Below are 20,488 nucleotides of genomic sequence, written 5' to 3' on the forward strand. Positions count from 1 at the left end.
TGTACCCTTTGACCACTGAGTTAATACGATTCTACAACACAATCACATTTATTGTCTTATTCATGTATTTCAATGACAAGGAATTAAACAATACAACGGGCAATTTGTATATTCAACTCTATTGAATAAGAGATTCTTTAATATTGATGTACTTTAAATTTGACAAAGGCACATTTCTATTACAGCAATAAGCTGATACAACATGATATTGGATGCATGTTTTATAGTTTATCTGCATAGATTTCAAAAAGCACTACGTAGCTCGTTTCTATGGCGACAGGATGTGTAATACTGACAGTCATATTTGGAATTGCTAGTCCTTGTCCAGGAACGACACAACGGTAAAATGAACCAAAAGTAACTGGCACAATGTTAGACCACCATCATGAGACTGGCACAATACAACGAGTATCACAATATTTCATATTTAAGGTATAAACAGCTCTGGGTCCACACAGGTTTATAACCTACAGGCAGAGTTTGGCATTTCATATAGTGTAAGGAGCAAAACATTAGATAGGTGCATAGGGAAGCAGGTGCACCCATTAACGTGAACAAGCTTCTTGGTTAAACATTATGCTACTAGCAGCGCTGCAGCGAGGACATAAACATTGCATATGGTGGAAAGGTCCACTAACTATAATAAGAGATGTACTTAGTTAAGCCACTTACTCATTTCTTAATGAGTCAAAGCCTTTAACAAAACTATTGTAACTCGATGCTAGAAACATGACAAACTGTAGCTGACTGGTTCACACACAGTGCATTGTGTCTGCAAGGAGAATTATCAAGCTTGTCGTACACCATTTTGTTTCAACAGGTACTTTAAAAACAATGGCAGCAAAAAAACGTTTTAAAAGTGTAATTTTCCGACCTTATGACGGAATGATTGTTTTCCATTTTTTAAATGCAGTCGCACTGAATAGCAGCTCAAATGAACACATGTGGATGTTCATATCGAACAAAAAATATGTCTATTTTGACATTAAATACACAGTATGGTCAATAGTGTGGAGTTTTTTAATGGCCGATGTGTGTTTCACTAAAGCTGCACGCTGGCATTTCCCTGAACTGGTGAAAAGAAAAAAAGGCGTGAAGTGAAAGTGAAGGAAGGACATCTGTCCAATTGGGTGATGAGGAGAAGCTGGGATCTGCAGGAAATGAGCTTGCTCTGTATCTGGTTTTGGCCTTGTGTTATCAGATGGTACCTGCAGCGGGTGGTGGAGCATTAGAGTTGGGTGGACTCTGCTTCATGGTAGTGAAGAAGTCCACCAGCTGACCTGGTACTTCTGCCAACACACTCTTGGCCAGAGCTTCTCGAGGAGCCTGAAGAGCAAAAGGGGGAGAATGTTTTTTTTCTTCTTTTTTTTGTAAAGGTTTGCCCCTTCAATTAAATGAGGGGATCATGAAGGAAAAGGAACGTCATGCAGATAAAGACCGTTGAAGGGAGAATTCCAACTCTTTGCTTTTCACTAGATTGACACGTTTTCTGGCAACTTCCGGAAGAGTTGCTTGTAGTTGTTGCCTTTATAGATGGAGTGAGTTGCAGCAGCGACCACAAATACTAATTAATGTAAACAAGAATACGTTTCGGAGATGGTTCACCAGTGCTTAATATCCTGTATTGATCATCATATCGTATCATCTCTCTCTCAGCACTGATGATGGGTCTTTAGCGAAACAAAGTTGGAAACGGTGGTGAGGAAGCAAGTGAAAAATGAGGACAGCAATCACTACATGCCATGATTCAAGCAGTGAGGAGTTATTCATATCGGCCAAGCACAGACTGGGCGGTGGTGACTTAGAATGAATATAAAAAATATATATTTGAAGTACCCCTATGAAGGATTTGGATCATGGGGAGGCTTCAGTTTGAATAAACTGAAGAAGGAGGCCACTTGCTGAGGTAACTCGGCCAATACGCTTTGGGCAAGAGCCTGTCTGGGCGCCTGTAGAGAGATGAATACACAAAGGCACACCGGTGAGCTAAGTGAGATCGCAGCGGATGCCGGAGTTTGGATCGGGACCCCATACATTAGGTTTGGATCGATCATGTTGAAGCTAGTTAAACCAAAAATGATGCAGTGAAATGCCCAGAAAGAGAGTTTGAAACACATGCAGTTAAAGAAAACAAAAGCAAATCAGTGCTATAAAACTGTCTGTTTTTTTTCCACTGCTACGTACATTTTGGAACTGTCGGTACGGCACAAACTGGACGATGTCTCGCATGGCGGCCTCGCCGGTCTGAGAGCGCAGACGTCCGTCGTCTCCGTCCAGGAACTCCATGGCGCTGAAGTCGGCCCCGCCCACTCCAATAATTATGATGGACATGGGCAGGCGAGAGGCGTTGACGATGGCGCCGCGTGTCTCATCCATGTCGGTGATCACTCCGTCAGTGATGATCAGCAGAACAAAGTATTGCTTTGGGGAGACGGCAACAACAGAGGCAGCAGATCAATGGCTGGAATGGCTCAACGCGTTACAGATAAGCAAAGAACAGAGAAACAATTTATTTGCTTCTGTAGTTACATGAGCTGCATGAAATGAAAGAAAAGGAAGTAGAGTAAATCGTTTGAACTCACAATGATTTATTTGGTAATGCCTGTCTGGGCCATATAAATCTAAAAAACTATGAGCCTGACGTCTGAAAACAGCTTAAGCAGGTAATCACTGTGATTTTAATCATAAAACTCCTGTTGTTCTGGACCATATGGAGTTTAATTCACCATAGGGAAATGTATGCACAAAGAAAACAAGTACTGAGAGGCTTTCCTGTCCCGACCAACGGGGCACACAGAATGTTTACTGCAAGTGTTAATGAATAGCGCAACAAGCAGTGCAAGGGTCAAATTTAACTTCTTGTTTTCAACCAAAATAATAATAATGATAAACCTGGAAGGACAGTCTTCCTGAGTAAATCATTCATACTTATCTTAAATGATGGTCCTTGAACTGTTAAAAATGGAGTCTCTGTATCACTTGTGATTGTGTGAACAAATACTCACTGACGCAGTGGTCTGCTGGAGGGCTTGCTTAGCAAAGCAGGCCACATGGTTGATGATTGGGGAGAAGTTGGTGGGACCGTAAAGTTTGACCTGTGGCAGACACACCCTGTAGGCCTCCACCACACCTTCAATGCCTACACACAGACACCGTAGGGATTACACATGTGTAAATAACCGTGTGAAGTTACATACAGCTTAATGATCTGTATACATACCAGCACAAAATGGATCTGCTGGGTTGAAGTTGAGAGGAAACTCGTGGGAAACCTAGAAGAAACAACATCAGATTTCAGTTCCTGTTCCCAAACAGCGGCCTGGTCGTGCATTTCGGAGTTTTAACAATTACTACCTGCCATGTGGGAGGGACTTGTGCTCCAAAGCCAAAGGCAGGAAACCTCTTGTCACTACACAGGAGGAGAAAAACCGCAGTAGTCCATTTGTGACAATATTTGTAAATTAAACCCATTTCATACAGAGCGGGCATAAAGAAAGACAAGCTAGGTTCCAAATACAGATCCTTCATTGTGACATCGCAAGTCAGGAAAAGCTTTAGATACAAATAATGGGGAACTTTGGGGATGTGGTATTTCCTGAAATTTGGAAGCGATTAAGTTTTGAATGTACCTGTCGTAGTCCTGGATGACGTTGCCCACAGACCAGGTAGCAGAGAGGTACTCGTTGACGCCCTGGGGACTGATGTAATGCAGAGACTGAGGAGACTTGGGATCCCCGTTGGACCCCGTGAAGTCAATAGCCACCTGCAAAAAACATTCAGGGTACCGGCAGACATGCAGAGCTTATTAATGCGCCATGGATACAAATGAATAAAAACTGGCATTAATAGAGGAACCAAAACTTACGGTGAAGTTGATTTGACAGCCTCCCATAATATAATCTAGGAAGGTGTACTCCTTCACCACCTAAAAGATTAGTATAACGTATTAGAGAGCAAGAAATCTCAATTCAAAACCAAACAAATCCCAGGAAGGTTCCAGCAAGTGAACCCATTCAATTAATCAGCTGTACCTGGCATAGCTTCACGCTCACAACACCAGAGTTCTTGTATCCTTTCTTCTTCTGTTTCTTTTTACTGTTGACACATTCAAACTCAGCCTGAGGGTAGAACACAAAAGCGTGGGTGTGAAAGAGAGCGGCGGCTTTAAATGGGTAAATGTTGTGCATTTGTTGCTAAGAACAACACTAGTCGGTGCTCTGACGTGAAGAAATTCACACAAGGACTACCAGCAGAACCTAATCCAATTATGGATTTCAATAATATTTGAAATTTGTTACACACCCAAACAAACAATGTAAAGACGCAGAGACACGCACATACCGGGGACGTTCGTGACGCTTGTTGAAAGCGCGTCATTGTAGTCTCAAAGGCTCCAATAAGATCATGTGAGCCATCGTTGTCGTAGTCATAACACTCCACCTGGAAAAAGGTTAACATTTTTTTTAACAATATTATTTACACAATAACAAATCTGTAAAATCAGTTTGAAAAAGGTTCCGTTCACAAAAAACAGACAAAATATAACGCAGACTTCACCGCGGTGATGAGTTATTTTTGTATGTGTGAACGTACCCCCCTAGCTTACTACACAGTAAACTGGAGATGTAGAAAACATAAGAGACAAAAACATGCAGAAGTGAGATCCCAAACTCTTTACAAAAGCGCTCTTTGTAATCGTAGACAGAAGCAGAAGAATGTGTAGTTTCAGACAAATGCGTTTAATGAGCGGATCGCATTGGATGAGGGAAACTTGGAGGACCTGCAACTTTACTCAGGCGCGTATCCCCGCTATCTACTCCACCAATAAGTGATCGCAGGATGAATGACGACAAACACTGGAACACACTGGGTAACTCACTTGGACAGTACGGTTGAAAACAGCTTCCCTCTTGAGATGAGCGCTTCAGAAGTTCAAAAAGTATACATCATCAAGCTAGTACTGAACAACAAGGTTTTCAGAAATCTGAGAGAGCAACACAATAACGGCCGCAGAGCTACCATTATATCCCGACAGTGAAAAAACACAATGCCCCTCAACGAAAAGGGATCACGGTGCACGTGGCAGTTTAAATAAACCCATTTCAGTAGGTTAGGTAAGAAGATGTATTTAGGTACTTTTATCGGTTTCTCCAGGTCTGCTCCGCACAGCGATTGCAGGGGGATTCGAAAGGGTTTCCATGTCGGATTCAAGTTGTTGTTCACCACCTGATGACAGAATTCATGAAAATGATACATGTGCAGATTACTCAATCAAGAAGAAATTGTGCAGATTCCTAAAGGTGACTGAAATCATATTTGAGATTTTTGCAGTGAAAAATACTTTCAATGTGTTTTTAAACCCATTTTGTCTACTAAGAATGAAAATAATGAATTAGCATGAGTAATGTCACTAAAGTGTCTACCTCGGTCCTGTGAGCCAGTTGCCATCCAGTTGCTGTCTGCTTGTAGAATTCCAGGTAAGGGTCGGACTTCCCAAAGAAATCCTGTAAACAAATAGAGTAATGAAACCCGACAATAAGCATAATGTACCTGAATATTTGAAAATGAATAACAGCATGGCATATTTCTAAAAGGATGAGCCATACCTTGTTATCTAGTTTCCTTGCTTCAACTTCAAAATTCACCACCCGGTTATCTTTTATTTCTTCTGCACTGATCTACACAGAAAATAAGAAGAATGACGGGAGAAAAAAATAGCGACAGCACTGGCACATTTATCTGTAGTTCTCTCCGTCACTCACTGTGATGGTCCCTTTTCCTGCAGGCGTCTTGTTCTTCAAGACAAGTGGTCGGGTCAGTTTTTTACTGGACACAACCTAAAGGCAAATACAAAAGTGATTAACAGAGAGGAAGCAGCAAAGATAAGAGCAATGGATGAGTGAGACACAGCAGCCTCCTGACAGCGAGGTAAACACTTCCAACAACCAGGCAGAGGAAAGATCTGGGGTCCGATTACCGCTCCCATACAGCCCTTCATCTGCAACAGTAGCTGGTTTTCACAGTGCATGACGTGTCCTGAACCGGTCTGGCCGAACGAGCTGCTCCCTTTGAGGGAATTGTTTGACTAATCTGTAGTTTTGGTTGACTGAGATTTCTCCAGCCAATGGAGTCTTTCTTTTAAAAACGTTTTCATGCTCAATGAGTAATTTTTAAGAAATGTATGGACAAATATTAAGTGGTACTTTCGGGTAATTATTTGTGGAGGAACTCAAGATTTTCAGATGGATTATGATTAACTCATTTTTTAGAGGGTTAGTTGACTAAGAATTACTTTGGTCCAGGAGAGTTATGCAAGTTTAAAATGAGTCTTTATACTGATTCGAACCATTAACGAAGATGTACAACTTTGAACTTTGATTGGTGAAACTTAAAGTGAGCAATTGAAACATAAACACTAACCTGGCCCAAGGTGCACTCCAGTTGCCCCAAGAAGTCGTCGTCACTCAGATCAACAGTTTTGTTGTCGATGTCATAAATCCCGAACTTCAGTTGCTGCACTATTTCAAAGTAGTAGTCGATGACAAATTTTTTTGCAAACCTCGGGCACAGGCAATTCTGGACTTTCTCCGTGCGGCCCACCTGTTACAGAAGATCGGACAGCTTTATGCTTTGCAACATGCAACAACAGTGCTACATGTCAAGATCCTGAAGAATGAACCACAGGCTGAATTGGCCAACATGCACTGAGAAACAAGAAATGAACATTAGCACTTCTGCTTTCCACAACACAGATTTTTCCATCCGTAGTGAACGATTAACACGTAATGCGTTTGCTCTTTCAGGGGCTGCAGTGACATCACGGGCCACGCCTGATCCGTTTGTCAGAGCAAAATTACATTTCCCCAGTTGAATCCAGATCTTTTACTGACCTCATACCACTGGGAATCGGAGCTGTTCATCAAAAGCACGCACAGCGGGTCAGACTTGGAGCCGATGTCTTTGTCCAGGAGGTTCTCACAGGACACGGTCAGCTCCACCTTGGTTACACACTGGGTCGCCATGTCTGACCACGGGCTGTCTGATTGGGAACGAGATGGAGAAGTGACACCTGGGGGGTATTTCAGAAAGGAGGTTCAACAAACTGAGTCTATCCCTGAACTCCGAGTTGACTTACTCTGAGACGGGAAACTCTGAGTATCCGGTTCCAGAACAGCTGATCTGCGTTAGTTCAATCAACTGAGTATGTTCACCTTGAGTTAAGCGCGTGCATGGCGATTATAAAAAGCCATCATCAATGGAGCCCCGATAGCACGAGTCACCACGACAACAGTAAATAAAAGAGCAAGCTATTTCACTGCGATTTAGTTGGAGGTCCTTCCCCACTCCGTGGGGAAAAATTGCTGCCCGAGTCAACGCGTAAGTTTGAATTTACTGTTCCATTGACATAACTTTTAACCATAAGATCGTCGCAGCCTATAGTTATGAATATAAGTAGGAATGTAATCGGATTTTCATTTTAGGTGCAATCCAACAGGGGACAAAAGGACCTGGAAGCAGCTAAAAATGAAAAATAAAAACATAGTTAAAAGGTATGGCATATATTGCTATGATTGCACCTCACTTTAATTTTCTTTAATTGACTTAGGCTATTAAACTAAGTAAATATTAATTCAGAGGCAACTTGAAATAGTAAATTAAACCCCTAATAAAATGTTGTTTTTACTGTTGTTGGAAATGGGCCTATACACCGATGTAGATATTTAATTCAAAACCAGATGTTTCCACCTAGAATAGTCATTTACCACATTAACAATGTATAGTCCATATCCACCCACCCACCCAACAGTTTTAAATGGTGTCTTCTGTATAGTTTTAAACCCTGCAGATACTCAGATCTTGCCTCAGATGGTAGTTAAAAGTACAGAAACAGTAACTTAAGTAACAGGAAGATGATGATGATGATGATGAGGAAACGCTGTCTGCTGCCACAGGGAGAGAGCCGGAGGGGCCTACTGATGTGTGTCTTAATATTAATATGATCTACTGGCAGTGCTCTGCCCATTCACATTCTAGAGTGGTATTTGGAGTTTGACATGTAGACTGAAGTGATGAGCATAGATAATGGCTGACTAGCATATTCTTGTCCTTGAACAGAACATGGTTGGCATCACAAACCCACAGCACAGCGTGAAACAGTGAGATTTTCGGTCAATGCCACGTTAAATCTGTATGTGGAACTGTAGGAATTAAATGTCGGCCATATGTTTCCTAGTTACCAGTAAAGCGGTAGCGTTTTAACAAATTCCTCTGAAAATGATAAAACGTCTAATCTGGGACGGAAGACTCTCTGGACGTAAAGCATTTGGAATCACTAAGGCTTCGATGTCAATTGCATTTGGTAGAAATGTACAATCAAAGTCTACCAGCTTTCTTCATGTGGGAGGAGACTAACTCTGGGTTTCTTATAGTAAACCTGCTCGCTGGCAGGTTATGTTCAGAGTCTGTTACCAAGGGGATTGACTCAGTTTCAGTTACCTCTCTATCTGGAACGGATAACTCGGTTTCCCTGATCTCAGGGTTAATTTACTGAGTTTTCACATAACCCGCTTTCTGGAATACCCCCCTGCAGGGAGCGCGGATGCTGTGTGAACACGTCCTTCAAACGCGTCACCTCGTCTTTCTTCCCGCACTAAGTGGGTAGAAAGTGAACATTGGGAGGGCCGAATATCGGACAGCCCTGAAGGGGATCTTCTAAAGATGTGTGCAGCTTGCACGGACCACTGCTAAATCTCAACCGCCATTAACGACGTGTTGTTGTTTTGTTATTAGTTTTTATTACCTTTCATACGTAACACAACACGTACTAAATGTAGACTCTTCTAACTTTAAAACTCAAAACCGGAGTGCGGGTCACTCCCACATCGCGTTGCGAAGATGTAACAGTACAATAATTCGGTAGGAAGGAAACTAACTGAATGGGCTACAATAAGACGCAGAACAGCGACAAACGCAACCAAGCTGTACTGATCATTGAAACGTTAAAAAAAAAACATTTAAATAGGTTTTTTTCCCCGTTATCATATGCCCAAGGATGTACGATGATTTAAATAGCAACTTACCGTTAAACGTGTTTAGACTCACGGAACAAAAATACTTTGTAGGTGGTTCTAGTCGCTGGACATTACAGAACAGATTATCGGGATGGTAACGCCCTTTTAAGTACAGTGAATGCGACGTAATTGCGTCAGCGGCGAGATCTGCCTTCAACAGGAAACTACAGGAAGACTTCCGGGTGTGCGCAAGCTACTGGAATTTCCGGTGATCTTTTCATAATAAAACTTTTGGTCTGTAAACATTTGCTGCAGTTTGATTGTATGTATGATTCCAATCTATTTAGTTTTTAATAAACATCCCTCTATTTGGTCAATTTGGACAAGTATTTAACTTGCATGTACAAAAGTCATACATACTTTATGATTTTATTCTTCACGGTTTCAGGATGTGTCTAAAGATGGACTCATTTGGCGAGTCTGAAGAGCAAATACAGATCCACAGAATTAAAGAACTTTTGCTCCTTTGGGCATAATCATGCCAAGGAGCAGAACTTTTGGAGAATGAACAAACACTGTTTGCATGGCAATGCATGCAGAAGAAGAAAAAGGACAGTATTGCAACAGTTATGGGTCATGAATATTACTGCAAAGTACTGTAGTACAAAATACTGTATATAGAACACTTCTTTCATGTCATGACAGGAAGGCAGCGATTAACAAAAGACAGAAAAACTGCTTTAAATGATCAAAAATCTTTATTTAAAAAAATACTGAAATAGAAGCATGCTATTTTCTAGGTTGACTTTGATTTTTTTGTATTTTATATAATATCAAAGTATCAATAGGAAACTCAAACAAAAAATAAGGCAATGTCACAGTGAGCAGTGTATAATAAATCAGTCAGTTAATTGATACATTTTAAGATCTCTTAAGACAGAGTGAACCTCTGCTGTACATCAGCCCAGACATGCATGACACTTAGCGACGTAATCACATTACATTTTTTACATTACAGGTCATTTGGCTGACGCTTTTATCCAAAGCGACTTACATTACACTTTTAACCCATGGCTTTTACATTTTGCCCAGGGAGCAATTAGGGGTTAGTTGTCTTGCTCAGGGACACTTCGACTTGAGACATGGGGCAGCCGGGACTCAAACCACCAACCTTGCAGTTCCCAGCACACCCGCTCCACCCCCTGCGCCACGACGACCCCTGACAATCACCCCTTGTACGGACTCTTATTAGTGCTCATATCACAAAATAATATGTCAAAATTAATTATGGAACAGAATTTAAAAAATACGGACTGAGATACAAAACGATAGCAAGGGAAAAAGCAATTTTGGGGGCGTAAAACCTACAAAAGGTATTAATTGAGGCAAACTTATTCAATCCATTATGTATGGATCCATTATGAAAACATAGTGAAGTGTATTTGATAGAGCACAGCTTTTGTGCAAAATATTCCCAGAGCCATTTATCATTTCACAAGTAAATATAAAAGTGTGTAAACTAACATACAAGTGTTCATTGTATTAGGACACCGGAGGAAACGTAAGCATTAACATGGAAATGAACTTCCATGGATGTATGAGATGGCTGAACTGATATCCTTGAGACAAGTCACATTAGTTTACATTAAGGTGGTAGATTGTGGAGATCAATCACATAGAAAATTACCATAAGTCTCAACAATCCTGGCACTTGGGTCCCACTGAGTTATATAGAAGTGTCACATTAGAGTGCACTTAAGCTAAGTACATGTACATAGGAAATGCATTACAATATCTGTGTAGTATGGCTTTTGACGATTGGTACAAAGTATTTACACATCATAGCATGACTCATTAAGTGTATTCAGGGAAAAAGTTGGTCACTGGAGGAGGTTGGGGGGATGTGGGTGTGTTGATGCTGAGAGGTCTGGGAGAGGCGCGTCGCTCTGGGGGGGCTTCAAACGGCTTGTATTGAAGAAGCCTACCACCTGACCTGGGACTTCTGCCAAGACGCTCTGCGCCAGCATTTCTTGAGGACCCTGAAGGGGGAAGCAGCAGAGAAAATCGCATCAAGAGAAGCAGCGCGCCGCAGAGATGAGCCACAGGTGGGTGTGTGATCTGATTTGAGTTCAGTGAGGAGTTCTGGAGGACACAGGTGAACGCTGCACATCTATTATATTGCGCTGCTAAGCCGTCACCATGGTTAAATGTACAACAATGGCACATACTTTAAAAACAGCTCTTTAGTAAGGAAATTTAGCAGTTTTCAGATACCCTGCGCATGTTACCAATGAGGTCAGTGACTACACTAGTACATATGTGTAATGTCAAGGTAATTCTTAAGCATTCAAGCTAAAGTTGTACATAAAGAAAATAATGTTTATTACTATCCACCAGAGAGTTAGATGAGAACATTAATACTGTTTTATAACATCTGAAAACAAACTACCTGGCCGGTTAATTTAGCTTCATACAAACACAGGGAAAAGCATATTAGATTATGTTGGTTATATCTTGTTTGATTAATCTGTACTCTTATTGCAGCAGAGAGCACAGGAAGTCTCTGCTCAAACCAAGTGGAAAGGATAGGAAAACCTTCTGAAAAAAAGGAGGGTGTTGAAATAAGCTAACTAGGTTGTAGAGCTGTGCTTCTACTGGAACGCATGCAGCTTTGGATCCAATGTGGGTTAGAAGAGAACTGGGGGTCTGGGGGGCTCCTACATTTCTAGGAAGCACTGGGTTCGATGGGGGGCTTCAGGTGAAATAAATTGAAGAAGGAGGCCACTTGGTCAGGCAACTCTGCCAGTACGCTTTGGGCAAGGGCTGCAGTGCCTGCCTGAAATAAAATGTTTGAGACATTCAAATGGATGCATTACTTAAGGATTTTAAAGAAGCTGGTGTGGTGCATGCCTACAAAGACTTTGCTTCACGTAACTCACATTTTGGAACTGCCTGAATGGCACAAACTGCACGATGTCCCGCATGGCGGCCTCGCCTGCAGCGGAGCGTAAAATTCCGTCGTCTCCGTCCAGGAACTCCATGGCGCTGAAGTCGGCCCCCCCTACTCCAACAATGATGACGGACATGGGCAGGCGAGAGGCGTTGACGATGGCGCTGCGTGTCTCATCCATGTCTGTGATCACTCCGTCGGTGATGATCAGTAGAACGTAGTATTGCTGTGAAACATCGACACACGAGGGAACATGGAAAAAAAAAACCAAACCATTGCCATTGTGTGGAAACAAAAAGAACGATCGAGATTAAGTCGTCTGTTTAGCAGCTCGTTCCAAAACGCAGCAACAAACGTTTGTGCACAGAAGCCACTGTTATACTCGATGAGTTGCAGCAGCTGCCAGCCACTCACCATTGCAGTTTCCTGCTGCATCGCCTGCTTGCCAAAATGGGCTACGTGGTTGATGATTGGGGAAAAGTTTGTGGGGCCGTAAAGCGTCACCTGGGGCAGACACTGACGGTAGGCTTCAACCACACCCTCTATACCTACAAATCAGACACACACACAGGTGGTCAGAACTCACATCTGCTGGGACATTTTGATTATCGTTTTATATGTACATTTCATATAACATTTTATTTATTTTGCAGGGACAATGCACACTAATCAACAGTTGAACTGTAAGTGAGTTAGCCAGAGCGGATCATTTCCATCTGCTGTCTATCCCCGGCCAGATGTCTTTAAAGCAGCCTAAAATCATTTTAAAAAACATGTAAAAATAAATGAAATCTCAGAAGGAAATGTAATTAAAATTCATAGACATAAAAAACCTATATCAAATTTCTTTATAAAAGTATACGACAATAGGCTAGAGCAACCATAACACGCTGCAGGCAGGACAAACACTCCTTCACTGGAAGCACATGTCCGGTTTACCACTGAAGCACATAACATCAGAGAGAAACACTGAGCGAGACAAATGCAAATGATGCCAATCACATGTCATATAGGGTCATAGAGGTCCTCTTGAACAGTAGTTCTATCATACTAAACAGTGGGAGCTCAAGTCAGCCTGTCTATTATCACCTGCACAGAACGGATCCGATGGGTTGAAGTTGATGGGAAACTCGTGGCAGACCTGCGAACAAAAACGACTATTAATCTGTATCCCACAACAGCTTCTCTGAGACGACCCGAGTAACTGCAATCCAAGACCAGTTTTTCCATGCATCAGAGTATCAATGAAAACATCAAAGTATGTTTTAAATCAAATAAAAAAAACAATCACCTGCCATGAAGGAGGGATCTTGGCTCCAAACCCAAAAGCGGGGAACATCTTATCACTACAGAAAGTCAAATAAAACAGGTGTTCTGGTCATAGTAAAAATATATATATGGTTTAGACTGGAAGCCTGAGGATGGCATTCTTTCATTCAGACATGGGGGATTTTCACATACATGTTCCTTACAGCTTTGTTCAGACATGACAGAGTGGTGGGCTCTGACTGCTCCTCCTTGCTATTATATTGAATACATTATTTTCACATTGATTGTATAATTTAACATTATAGAAATTCCGTTTCCTGTTTAAAAGAAATAACATTAAACAAACATTGAATATCAGGATACTAATCCAGGACATCTCAATTCTGCTCTCACTTCCTCTTACAATATAAAAGAGTGCTGTTCTGAGTATTACTCTAGTTGTACAAGTGTTATAAGTGTTATTAGTGGTATAAGTTGTAACTTTATCTGGCCGGGAAATAATAAGAGTGATCAGGTTTGACTAAAATAATGCTTTTGTGTCAAGAGATGATGACTACAGTGCTCTTTGAATACACAATATGTGCGTTTGGCTCTAACATTGCTCGTTAAGCATCATGCTGCTGCAGTCTTTAGAATGAATGTGACCACATTAGAAAAACAAAACCTCTCATTAACTGTTGGTGTTTTTGCCCTTCTGACTAATTTGCCATAGGAAACGCATCGAAATCCTGACAAATGCTGATACGGCGTATAAGAATCTATGTACCTGTCATAGTCCTGGATGACATTACCCACTGCCCAGATAGCAGCCAGGTACTCGTTGTAGCCTCCAGGGTTGATGTAGTGGAGGGACTGGGGAGTGCGGGGGTCCCCGTTGGAGCCTGTGAAGTCAATGGCAATCTGCCCCAGAGGATGGATTAAGAACAGAGGGTTAAAATTGGATAGCGATTTCACAGATTCATAATAAATTCTTCCTGAAAATATTAATATCCTCCATATACAGTGTAATTTATATAAAAATCTAAATATGAGGAATATTTTTTCATCATTTCCCCAAAGATTCATAAAAAGATGTAGCACTCACGGTGAAGTTAATCTGACAGCCGCCCATTATGTAATCCAGAAATGTATAGTCCTTCACTATCTGAAAATAAACATCGTTGAGAGAAATCACATAACTGTTGCATAAATATAATATAACAACATGAGGTACTGCATCGTGGTGTCAAACATTAATGTAACATTACACAGTTCGATGTTTGTTACCACAACTATTCGAATGTAAAAATGAATATTCAAATGTAAAAAATAAAAAAGCACAACAGCGTCAGCGGCGGCGCGACTGTCTGTTTTGCGGGTGGACGAGCGCCTGACTGTATATTGCATGAATAAAATAGACTACAACAGCTTCATGCACTGGAAAAGTTCCATGTTTACCACAGCACAGCTCGCTCGGAGCGTTCAATGTCGGTTCTATACTGTAAAACTTAAATTAATGTTAATAATATTTGTCTCAATCACTGAATGAAGCCTGCCATATTTGGGACAAGAATCGCGCCCTTAACACAAAACTTGTGATCAGAACTTTTTGTTTATTGTTGTCGTTCATTTAAACCGCGATGCGCAGAGAGAGAGAGAGAGAGAGAGAGTGAGAGAGTGCATGTCAGCAAGAGGTCTGCGGTCTTGGCCATCAGTTCATTTACTTATTTTTGTGTAGGTGATATGTTGTTAAATATGTTTAAACCTCAATGAATTACCTATACAAGTAGTTTTGTCTCGTTGTATTAATTTGTCCTGTTATTGACGCGCCTAATGCGTAACCAGATATTCAATATATATACCAGATATTCAGATATTTTTTTAAAGCAAATATTCGAACGTCATTTTTGAGTGATTTTGACAGCCCTAGCATGTACTAAACAAAGAAAGCATTTATTTCAGAAAAAAGTCCATTCAAACCACAGTACCTTGCATTGCTTCACAATGATAACACCAGAGTTCTTGTATCCTTTCTTCTTCTGTTTCTTCTTGCTATTGATGCATTCAAACTCAGCCTGGAAGGAACACACACACACACACACAACAAGTTTCGGGAGCATCAGGAAACAAACCCTTTTTTATAAAAGGCCAATACTAAAAAACATGTACACATGTCAGACAGGAAGAATAAGAGACAAAGAGCTCACCGCGTATGTCTGGGATGCCTGCTGTATTTGGGCGAGTGTGGTCGCAAATGATCCGATAAAATCATGAGATCCGCTGTTGTTGTAATCATAACAATCAATCTAGGAAACAAAGAAGTAACGAGAAAAAGAAAATCAATTCCTCCAGAAAAACAAAAAAAAAGATTAAGTAGCACCAGTGTGTGACACTCAAAGCAGGGTGAACCTTCAAATGTCAGACAACACCCTGATATTGAAATCTGTGACAGAAACACACACAAGTCTTCTAATAGGCCAAAGGGAAGGGGGAGGGTCCCACTACCTCCTTCAGGGCAAGTCACACAGAGTACAACACCTTCAGTGTTTAGAAAACACGGCAAAAGATGTCTACACACTCGATGGAGTAACCGGCACAGATTACACAGACTGCGTGATGATTAGCTAACAAAGATAATGGATGACTAAGAAAGGAATCCATCTTAACAGAATGCGTCTACCTTTTAGGAATGTATGCCAAATAGATAACAAATGTGCGGAAGAAAAGTGGGCAACAGCCTTAAACAGAAACATAGTTCATCTTGCATTATATGGCAGCGATTCCCAAAGTGTGGGCCGCGGCCCCCTGTTGGCCCGTGAAGGTACTGCAGGTGGGCCGCGAGAGGTCATTTACAATAAATAAATAAAAAAAATGTATTTTCAATTTTTAAAAGTTTGAAATTAATATAAAAATATTTATGATGCGGCACATTAGTTATGTGAAACATTAGTTGATGAAGCACAAACAATTTAAACGGACAGATTAATAAAACAATAAGGCTCTTGCTCGACAGCACTTAAAAGCCTTTAATTTCCTCAAAAAAAGCCTTATATATATGGATCAATTGGTTAATCGGTTGATCCATACTGGTTGTACACGGCGCTCAAGGCGCTCTGCCAAACATGCCAAAGCTCGGTCTACGACGGCGAGATGCTGAGCGGCGAGCTGCTGAGCGGCGCTCAAGCCTGTGAGATATGGAGCTTGTTTCAGGGCGCGTCGGAGAAACAAAGCTGTCGTTCTTGCCGAGCACTTTATGAGATTAAAGAGCGAGAGACGGTGCCCTTTTCTCTACAGTAGCTGAACCATCTTAACGGGGAAAATAAGTTATTCTAAAAGCAGCCGAAGATTTAAGGCGTGGATGGCGAGGGGGGCGGCGGGAGCGGACGCACCTTGCGGCATCGATCAGACCCTGAAAGCACCGTTTCCACCTTACTGTCAGAAAGAACAACAGCGAGCGCGTAGAAAACTCCTTCGAGCGCGAGCAGAGATTCTCCTCGCGAGTTCACGTTTCGCAAGCGAGCAAATACCTCGCGCGAGACGGACTTTTGCTCGCGGATGTTTGATTTTGGTTAAATTCTTAAGGTCATTTAATCATTATGTTTTGATCAGAGTTGTGATTAAAGGTTTGGGTGGGCTGCGAAAGATTTTCAGATTTCAAAGTGGGCCGCGGCATTCTGGAGTTTGGGAACCGCTGGCCTAAGGATTTATAACCTCTATAAGCTTTAAGAATAAAATAGATTTAACATCAAATATTTGCTGGAATCATATTTATATTGATCAACAGCACATAAATCACATTGTTATATCACATAAAAACTTAATTTGTAAACAGGGAAATTAGTACATTTTGGTGCGTTGTATTTTGTTGATATTTGTTAACTGACAGAAACTACCTGGATATCTTGACTGATAATTTAGCTCTACATATACTTCCTGTTCTTGTTCAATCCATTTTTAATTACTGCCAGCACGCCGATGTCGGATCAAGCTGTTCGACACGGACCACTGGATGAATGTGGTGATAATGCTCTCATCATTCGACAGGCAAGTTGAGCAATGTGACAAATTCCTGAAATTGTTGACGTAATCCTCTAAGATGGACAGAGATGCGTAAAGGACTGCGGCCGGACTAACCGCATCCTTCACGTGAAGCGCACTCACAATGGAGACAGTAAACTCACTTGCACCGTAGACTGGAAGTCATCCCTTCATGTCAAGTGTGCTTTTAACAGGGTTAGAGGATGGAAACAAAAAACAACAGGCTAAAATACATATTCTGAAAAAAAAAACATATTTCACATTAATCATTGAGACAAGCTGTGAAATACATTTGGTGGATTATTTTCCCCCATTTGTAAGGTCCCCTCTCTAATTCCACAGCCATGTTGCTTCTGCATCGAGAAATAAAACTTCATTCAGTAAAGCCAGTCCATCTCTGAATGAGAGAGAGACACGTTTCTACTTCCCACTAAAAACCCTGCGTATTACGTGAAGTGTGAAAGAAGACTGACAGTAAAAAGAAAAAAGCTTGCATTGTGCCATGAATCCTGTCCTACAGTCAACTCCTGGATACATGTGTCTGTACCTTTATAGATTTCTCCACGTCACCTCCACAGAGGGACTGCAGCGGGATGCGGAATGGTCTCCACATCGGGTTCAGATTGTTTTTCACCACCTGCACAGATTAAAATCCACTTAGACAGTCGACGTGCATTCACTTCATAAACGTTAAACCGTCAATAATAATTCAGTCATGCGTTCACTTGCCCCGGCACTGTCTAAGGATCCTTGGCCTACGTGAGACACACATGCTATATGCTTACCTCTGTCCTGTGGGCGAGCTGCCACCCAGTTTCTGCCTGCTTGTAGAATTCCAGGAAAGGGTCGGACTTGCCAAAGAAATCCTGGTAAAAAGTAAGGAAACCATATGCAGATGTTCAAGACAGTTAAATAAATTCTGTTCACTCTGAGCCAAGCTCATGCTTGATGAATAAAATATCTAAATATGTCATCATGAATGGAGCTCCAATATCGCAATTCATAATGGCAGGTAAATAAAAGGCAAAGCCTTTTAATCATGTAGGGGGGGAGATACTGATGCATGTATATGCAGGTTGTGCATATTTATCTTTAAGTTCTTCTCAGTTTTGTCCATTCGTTAATTGTTCGTCTTAATGGATGATGGTGGAAGTGGTGGAATCTAACTGTGTATTAAGGCTGCATTTTAAATGTATTTGTCAGCCGGCAACTGAGTCACTTTCAAACTACAATCTCCAGCTGCACCACAAGCCCTCTCAGAAAAATTAGGAATTATGTTCTATCTGCACAACCAACCACATTAACAGGATGATTAGAATTATTCATTAAAATAATAATAATAAATAATAATGTTCAGGAGCAATCAATACCTTTTTATCCAGTTTTCTACCTGAAACTTCAAATTCCACCACCCTGTTGTCAGTTCTTTCTTCAGCACATATCTACAAAATATGAAACAGAATTGTGTTAGAAATATCTAATAAGTCAAAATACAGTATGCCAAGAAACCTATAACAAACAAAATGACACACTGTGATGGTCCCTTTCCCTGCAGGTGACTTGTCTTTCATGACAAGCGGTCTTGTTAATTTTTTTGAGGACACAACCTGGATAGAAATACAAATGAATCAATGACTTATTATATTGAGCACACAGCCTTGACGGCATTTTAAAATTAAAAAAGAAGAGTTAATATGTGTTGTAGTTTACGTTCAACCCCAGTGAAACAAAGCATGACGATTACGCGTGTGTGATGAGGACTTTTTGTAGCAGGCACAGTGCGCTGACCTGTCCCAGGGTGCATTCCAGTTCTCCCAGAAAGTCCGCCTCTTGCAGGCTCTGGTTCTCGCTGTCAATGTCGTACACTTCAAACTTGAGTTTCTGCACCATCTCAAAGTAGTAGTCGATGACAAACGGCTTGGAGAACTTGGGATTGAGGCAGTTCTGGATTTTCTCCGTCCGGCCAATCTAACGCAGATACGTGTGTCAGAGGCTACTTGCAAAGGCAGTTGTTTTATCTGCATAAAATGAGGAGGAATTTGGGCTGTTTGCGATTCTTACCTCGCACCAGTGAGGTCCCGAGCTGTTCATGAGAAGCACGCACAGAGGGTCGGACTTTGAGAAGGTATCCATGTCGAGCAGATTCTCACAGGACACGCTCAGCGCCACCTTGGTCACGCAGTCGGTGACCTTTGGCCCCGAGGATGCAACTGCTGCCATCACAGCCTGGAGGACACACACTCGCACAAACTGAACAGGGACACACAGTTAAACGGAAAGGGAACAGTTCAATATACTGATCTTATACCGAGCAGCGAGCCATTTGTATGTTGTTCATCAGACTTTAATATTGTTTATTTTGCAGGTTACGAGTTTAACGAAACTAAACTTACTCAATGTAGTTTTTCACAGTTTGGCAATCGACACGCCCAGAATATGTGGAGCCTATAAAAAGAACCGAGTAAACATGCAACACTTGCTATAAACGTGTTTATAAACAGTTAATAGAAATGTACAGAGTCGCGCACATTGTTTAAACATAGCCCGGTTCATCGGGATTATTTTCTAAATTAATTCTTTTAAATGTTAAATGTAGTTAGCCGCTAAATTGTTTCTGCGATTCGCCACATAGCGGTGAATCACAATAATAACATTCGCTTTTGGTGTTGTCTTACACCCATTATAATGAGAAGGGGCTTCGGATGACGTAACTTAATACGCAGCGTTAATGGAGAACTAACTAAACGCGCCAATTGCGTCTCAGCTGTAGATTCCGTGACACGAACATCGGCATCACACCAGTCCGTCCCGTCAACGTCAACGTTCAGTATTAACGTCAGCACACAAAGCCCCTTTCTAACGTCACGGTTCAACTTCAAGGCAAAAAAAACAACATATCGTCAGAAAAAGGGTTGACTTTATTCGTCGTACCTGGTTAGGCGTGTGGTTCGCTGTTAGCTGGCTGTTAGCTGCTGGCAGATGGAAATGACAGGCAGGAGCGCTGCGTGATGACGCTGCGGTGGGCGTGTCCCACTTCCAGGGGATCCGTCTGAAGCGCTGCACCCCCCGTCAATCAGTTTAAACAGGATGTGGTAAAGCTGCTCGACCACTCGGCTAAACGCATCACATCATTCGGTTTGTACAATGGTCACAAACACACCAACGGCAGCAAATATCAAAAACATGATTTACAAACTCTGTATCAATGACCCACAAAGGTGGATAAATCTTACGTTAGGAT

At 41.5% G+C, this 20,488-nt stretch overlaps 2 protein-coding genes across 8 annotated transcripts; both read right to left on the minus strand.

The window, feature by feature from the left end:
* Positions 1 to 103: 103 nt before the first annotated feature.
* Positions 104 to 9,253, minus strand: LOC120811335 (copine-3). 4 transcript variants are annotated; one of them, XM_040166594.2, is made up of 17 exons: positions 9,081 to 9,253; positions 6,891 to 7,069; positions 6,421 to 6,600; positions 5,763 to 5,837; positions 5,607 to 5,678; positions 5,424 to 5,504; positions 5,137 to 5,226; positions 4,342 to 4,440; positions 4,032 to 4,118; positions 3,866 to 3,925; positions 3,630 to 3,763; positions 3,355 to 3,409; positions 3,221 to 3,272; positions 3,006 to 3,139; positions 2,185 to 2,421; positions 1,837 to 1,949; positions 104 to 1,326 (listed from the first exon to the last, which is right to left on the minus strand). In XM_040166594.2, exons 2-16 carry the CDS (start codon positions 7,020 to 7,022, stop codon positions 1,839 to 1,841), a joined length of 1,599 nt encoding a protein of 532 aa, XP_040022528.1. In that variant the 5' UTR covers positions 7,023 to 7,069; positions 9,081 to 9,253; the 3' UTR covers positions 104 to 1,326; positions 1,837 to 1,838. The 4 variants fall into 4 exon arrangements, with proteins under 4 accessions (XP_040022528.1, XP_077951740.1, XP_040022529.1 ...); XM_078095614.1 differs by having other exon boundaries at positions 6,891 to 7,039; positions 9,081 to 9,252; XM_040166595.2 differs by lacking the exon at positions 1,837 to 1,949.
* A 497-nt stretch (positions 9,254 to 9,750) lies between these two features.
* LOC120811595 (copine-3) lies at positions 9,751 to 20,487 on the minus strand. Of its 4 annotated transcripts, XM_040167098.2 has the most exons (18): positions 20,179 to 20,343; positions 19,641 to 19,692; positions 19,309 to 19,497; positions 19,036 to 19,215; positions 18,780 to 18,854; positions 18,618 to 18,689; positions 18,033 to 18,113; positions 17,795 to 17,884; positions 15,417 to 15,515; positions 15,198 to 15,284; positions 14,315 to 14,374; positions 13,997 to 14,130; positions 13,253 to 13,307; positions 13,051 to 13,102; positions 12,376 to 12,509; positions 11,951 to 12,187; positions 11,733 to 11,847; positions 9,751 to 11,050 (listed from the first exon to the last, which is right to left on the minus strand). In XM_040167098.2, exons 3-17 carry the CDS (start codon positions 19,465 to 19,467, stop codon positions 11,737 to 11,739), a joined length of 1,626 nt encoding a protein of 541 aa, XP_040023032.2. In that variant the 5' UTR covers positions 19,468 to 19,497; positions 19,641 to 19,692; positions 20,179 to 20,343; the 3' UTR covers positions 9,751 to 11,050; positions 11,733 to 11,736. The 4 variants fall into 4 exon arrangements, with proteins under 4 accessions (XP_040023032.2, XP_040023030.2, XP_077951738.1 ...); XM_040167096.2 differs by lacking the exon at positions 11,733 to 11,847 and having other exon boundaries at positions 20,179 to 20,487; XM_078095612.1 differs by lacking the exon at positions 19,641 to 19,692 and having other exon boundaries at positions 20,179 to 20,305.
* Between the last annotated feature and the right edge of the window lies 1 nt (position 20,488).

This window comes from Gasterosteus aculeatus, chromosome 21 (assembly GCF_964276395.1).
Source record: "Gasterosteus aculeatus chromosome 21, fGasAcu3.hap1.1, whole genome shotgun sequence".
NCBI classification, from domain to species: Eukaryota; Metazoa; Chordata; class Actinopteri; order Perciformes; family Gasterosteidae; genus Gasterosteus; species Gasterosteus aculeatus.

Bases quoted from the DNA above. Each gene is read 5' to 3' on its own strand.
- LOC120811335 (XM_040166595.2), bottom strand. From the start codon at position 7,022: ATGGCGACCCAGTGTGTAACCAAGGTGGAGCTGACCGTGTCCTGTGAG. The intron at 6,601-6,890 runs GTCAGTAAAAGA...CTTCTGTAACAG, and splicing joins CCGATTCCCAGTGGTATGAG to GTGGGCCGCACGGAGAAAGT. The intron at 4,119-4,341 runs GTATGTGCGTGT...TTCTACCCTCAG, and splicing joins AAGCGTCACGAACGTCCCCG to GCTGAGTTTGAATGTGTCAA.
- LOC120811595 (XM_040167096.2), bottom strand. From the start codon at position 19,467: ATGGCAGCAGTTGCATCCTCGGGGCCAAAGGTCACCGACTGCGTGACC. The intron at 18,855-19,035 runs GTCAGCGCACTG...ATTTCTATCCAG, and splicing joins TGGAATGCACCCTGGGACAG to GTTGTGTCCTCAAAAAAATT. The intron at 15,516-17,794 runs GTACAGACACAT...TTTGTTTCCTAG, and splicing joins ACGTGGAGAAATCTATAAAG to ATTGATTGTTATGATTACAA.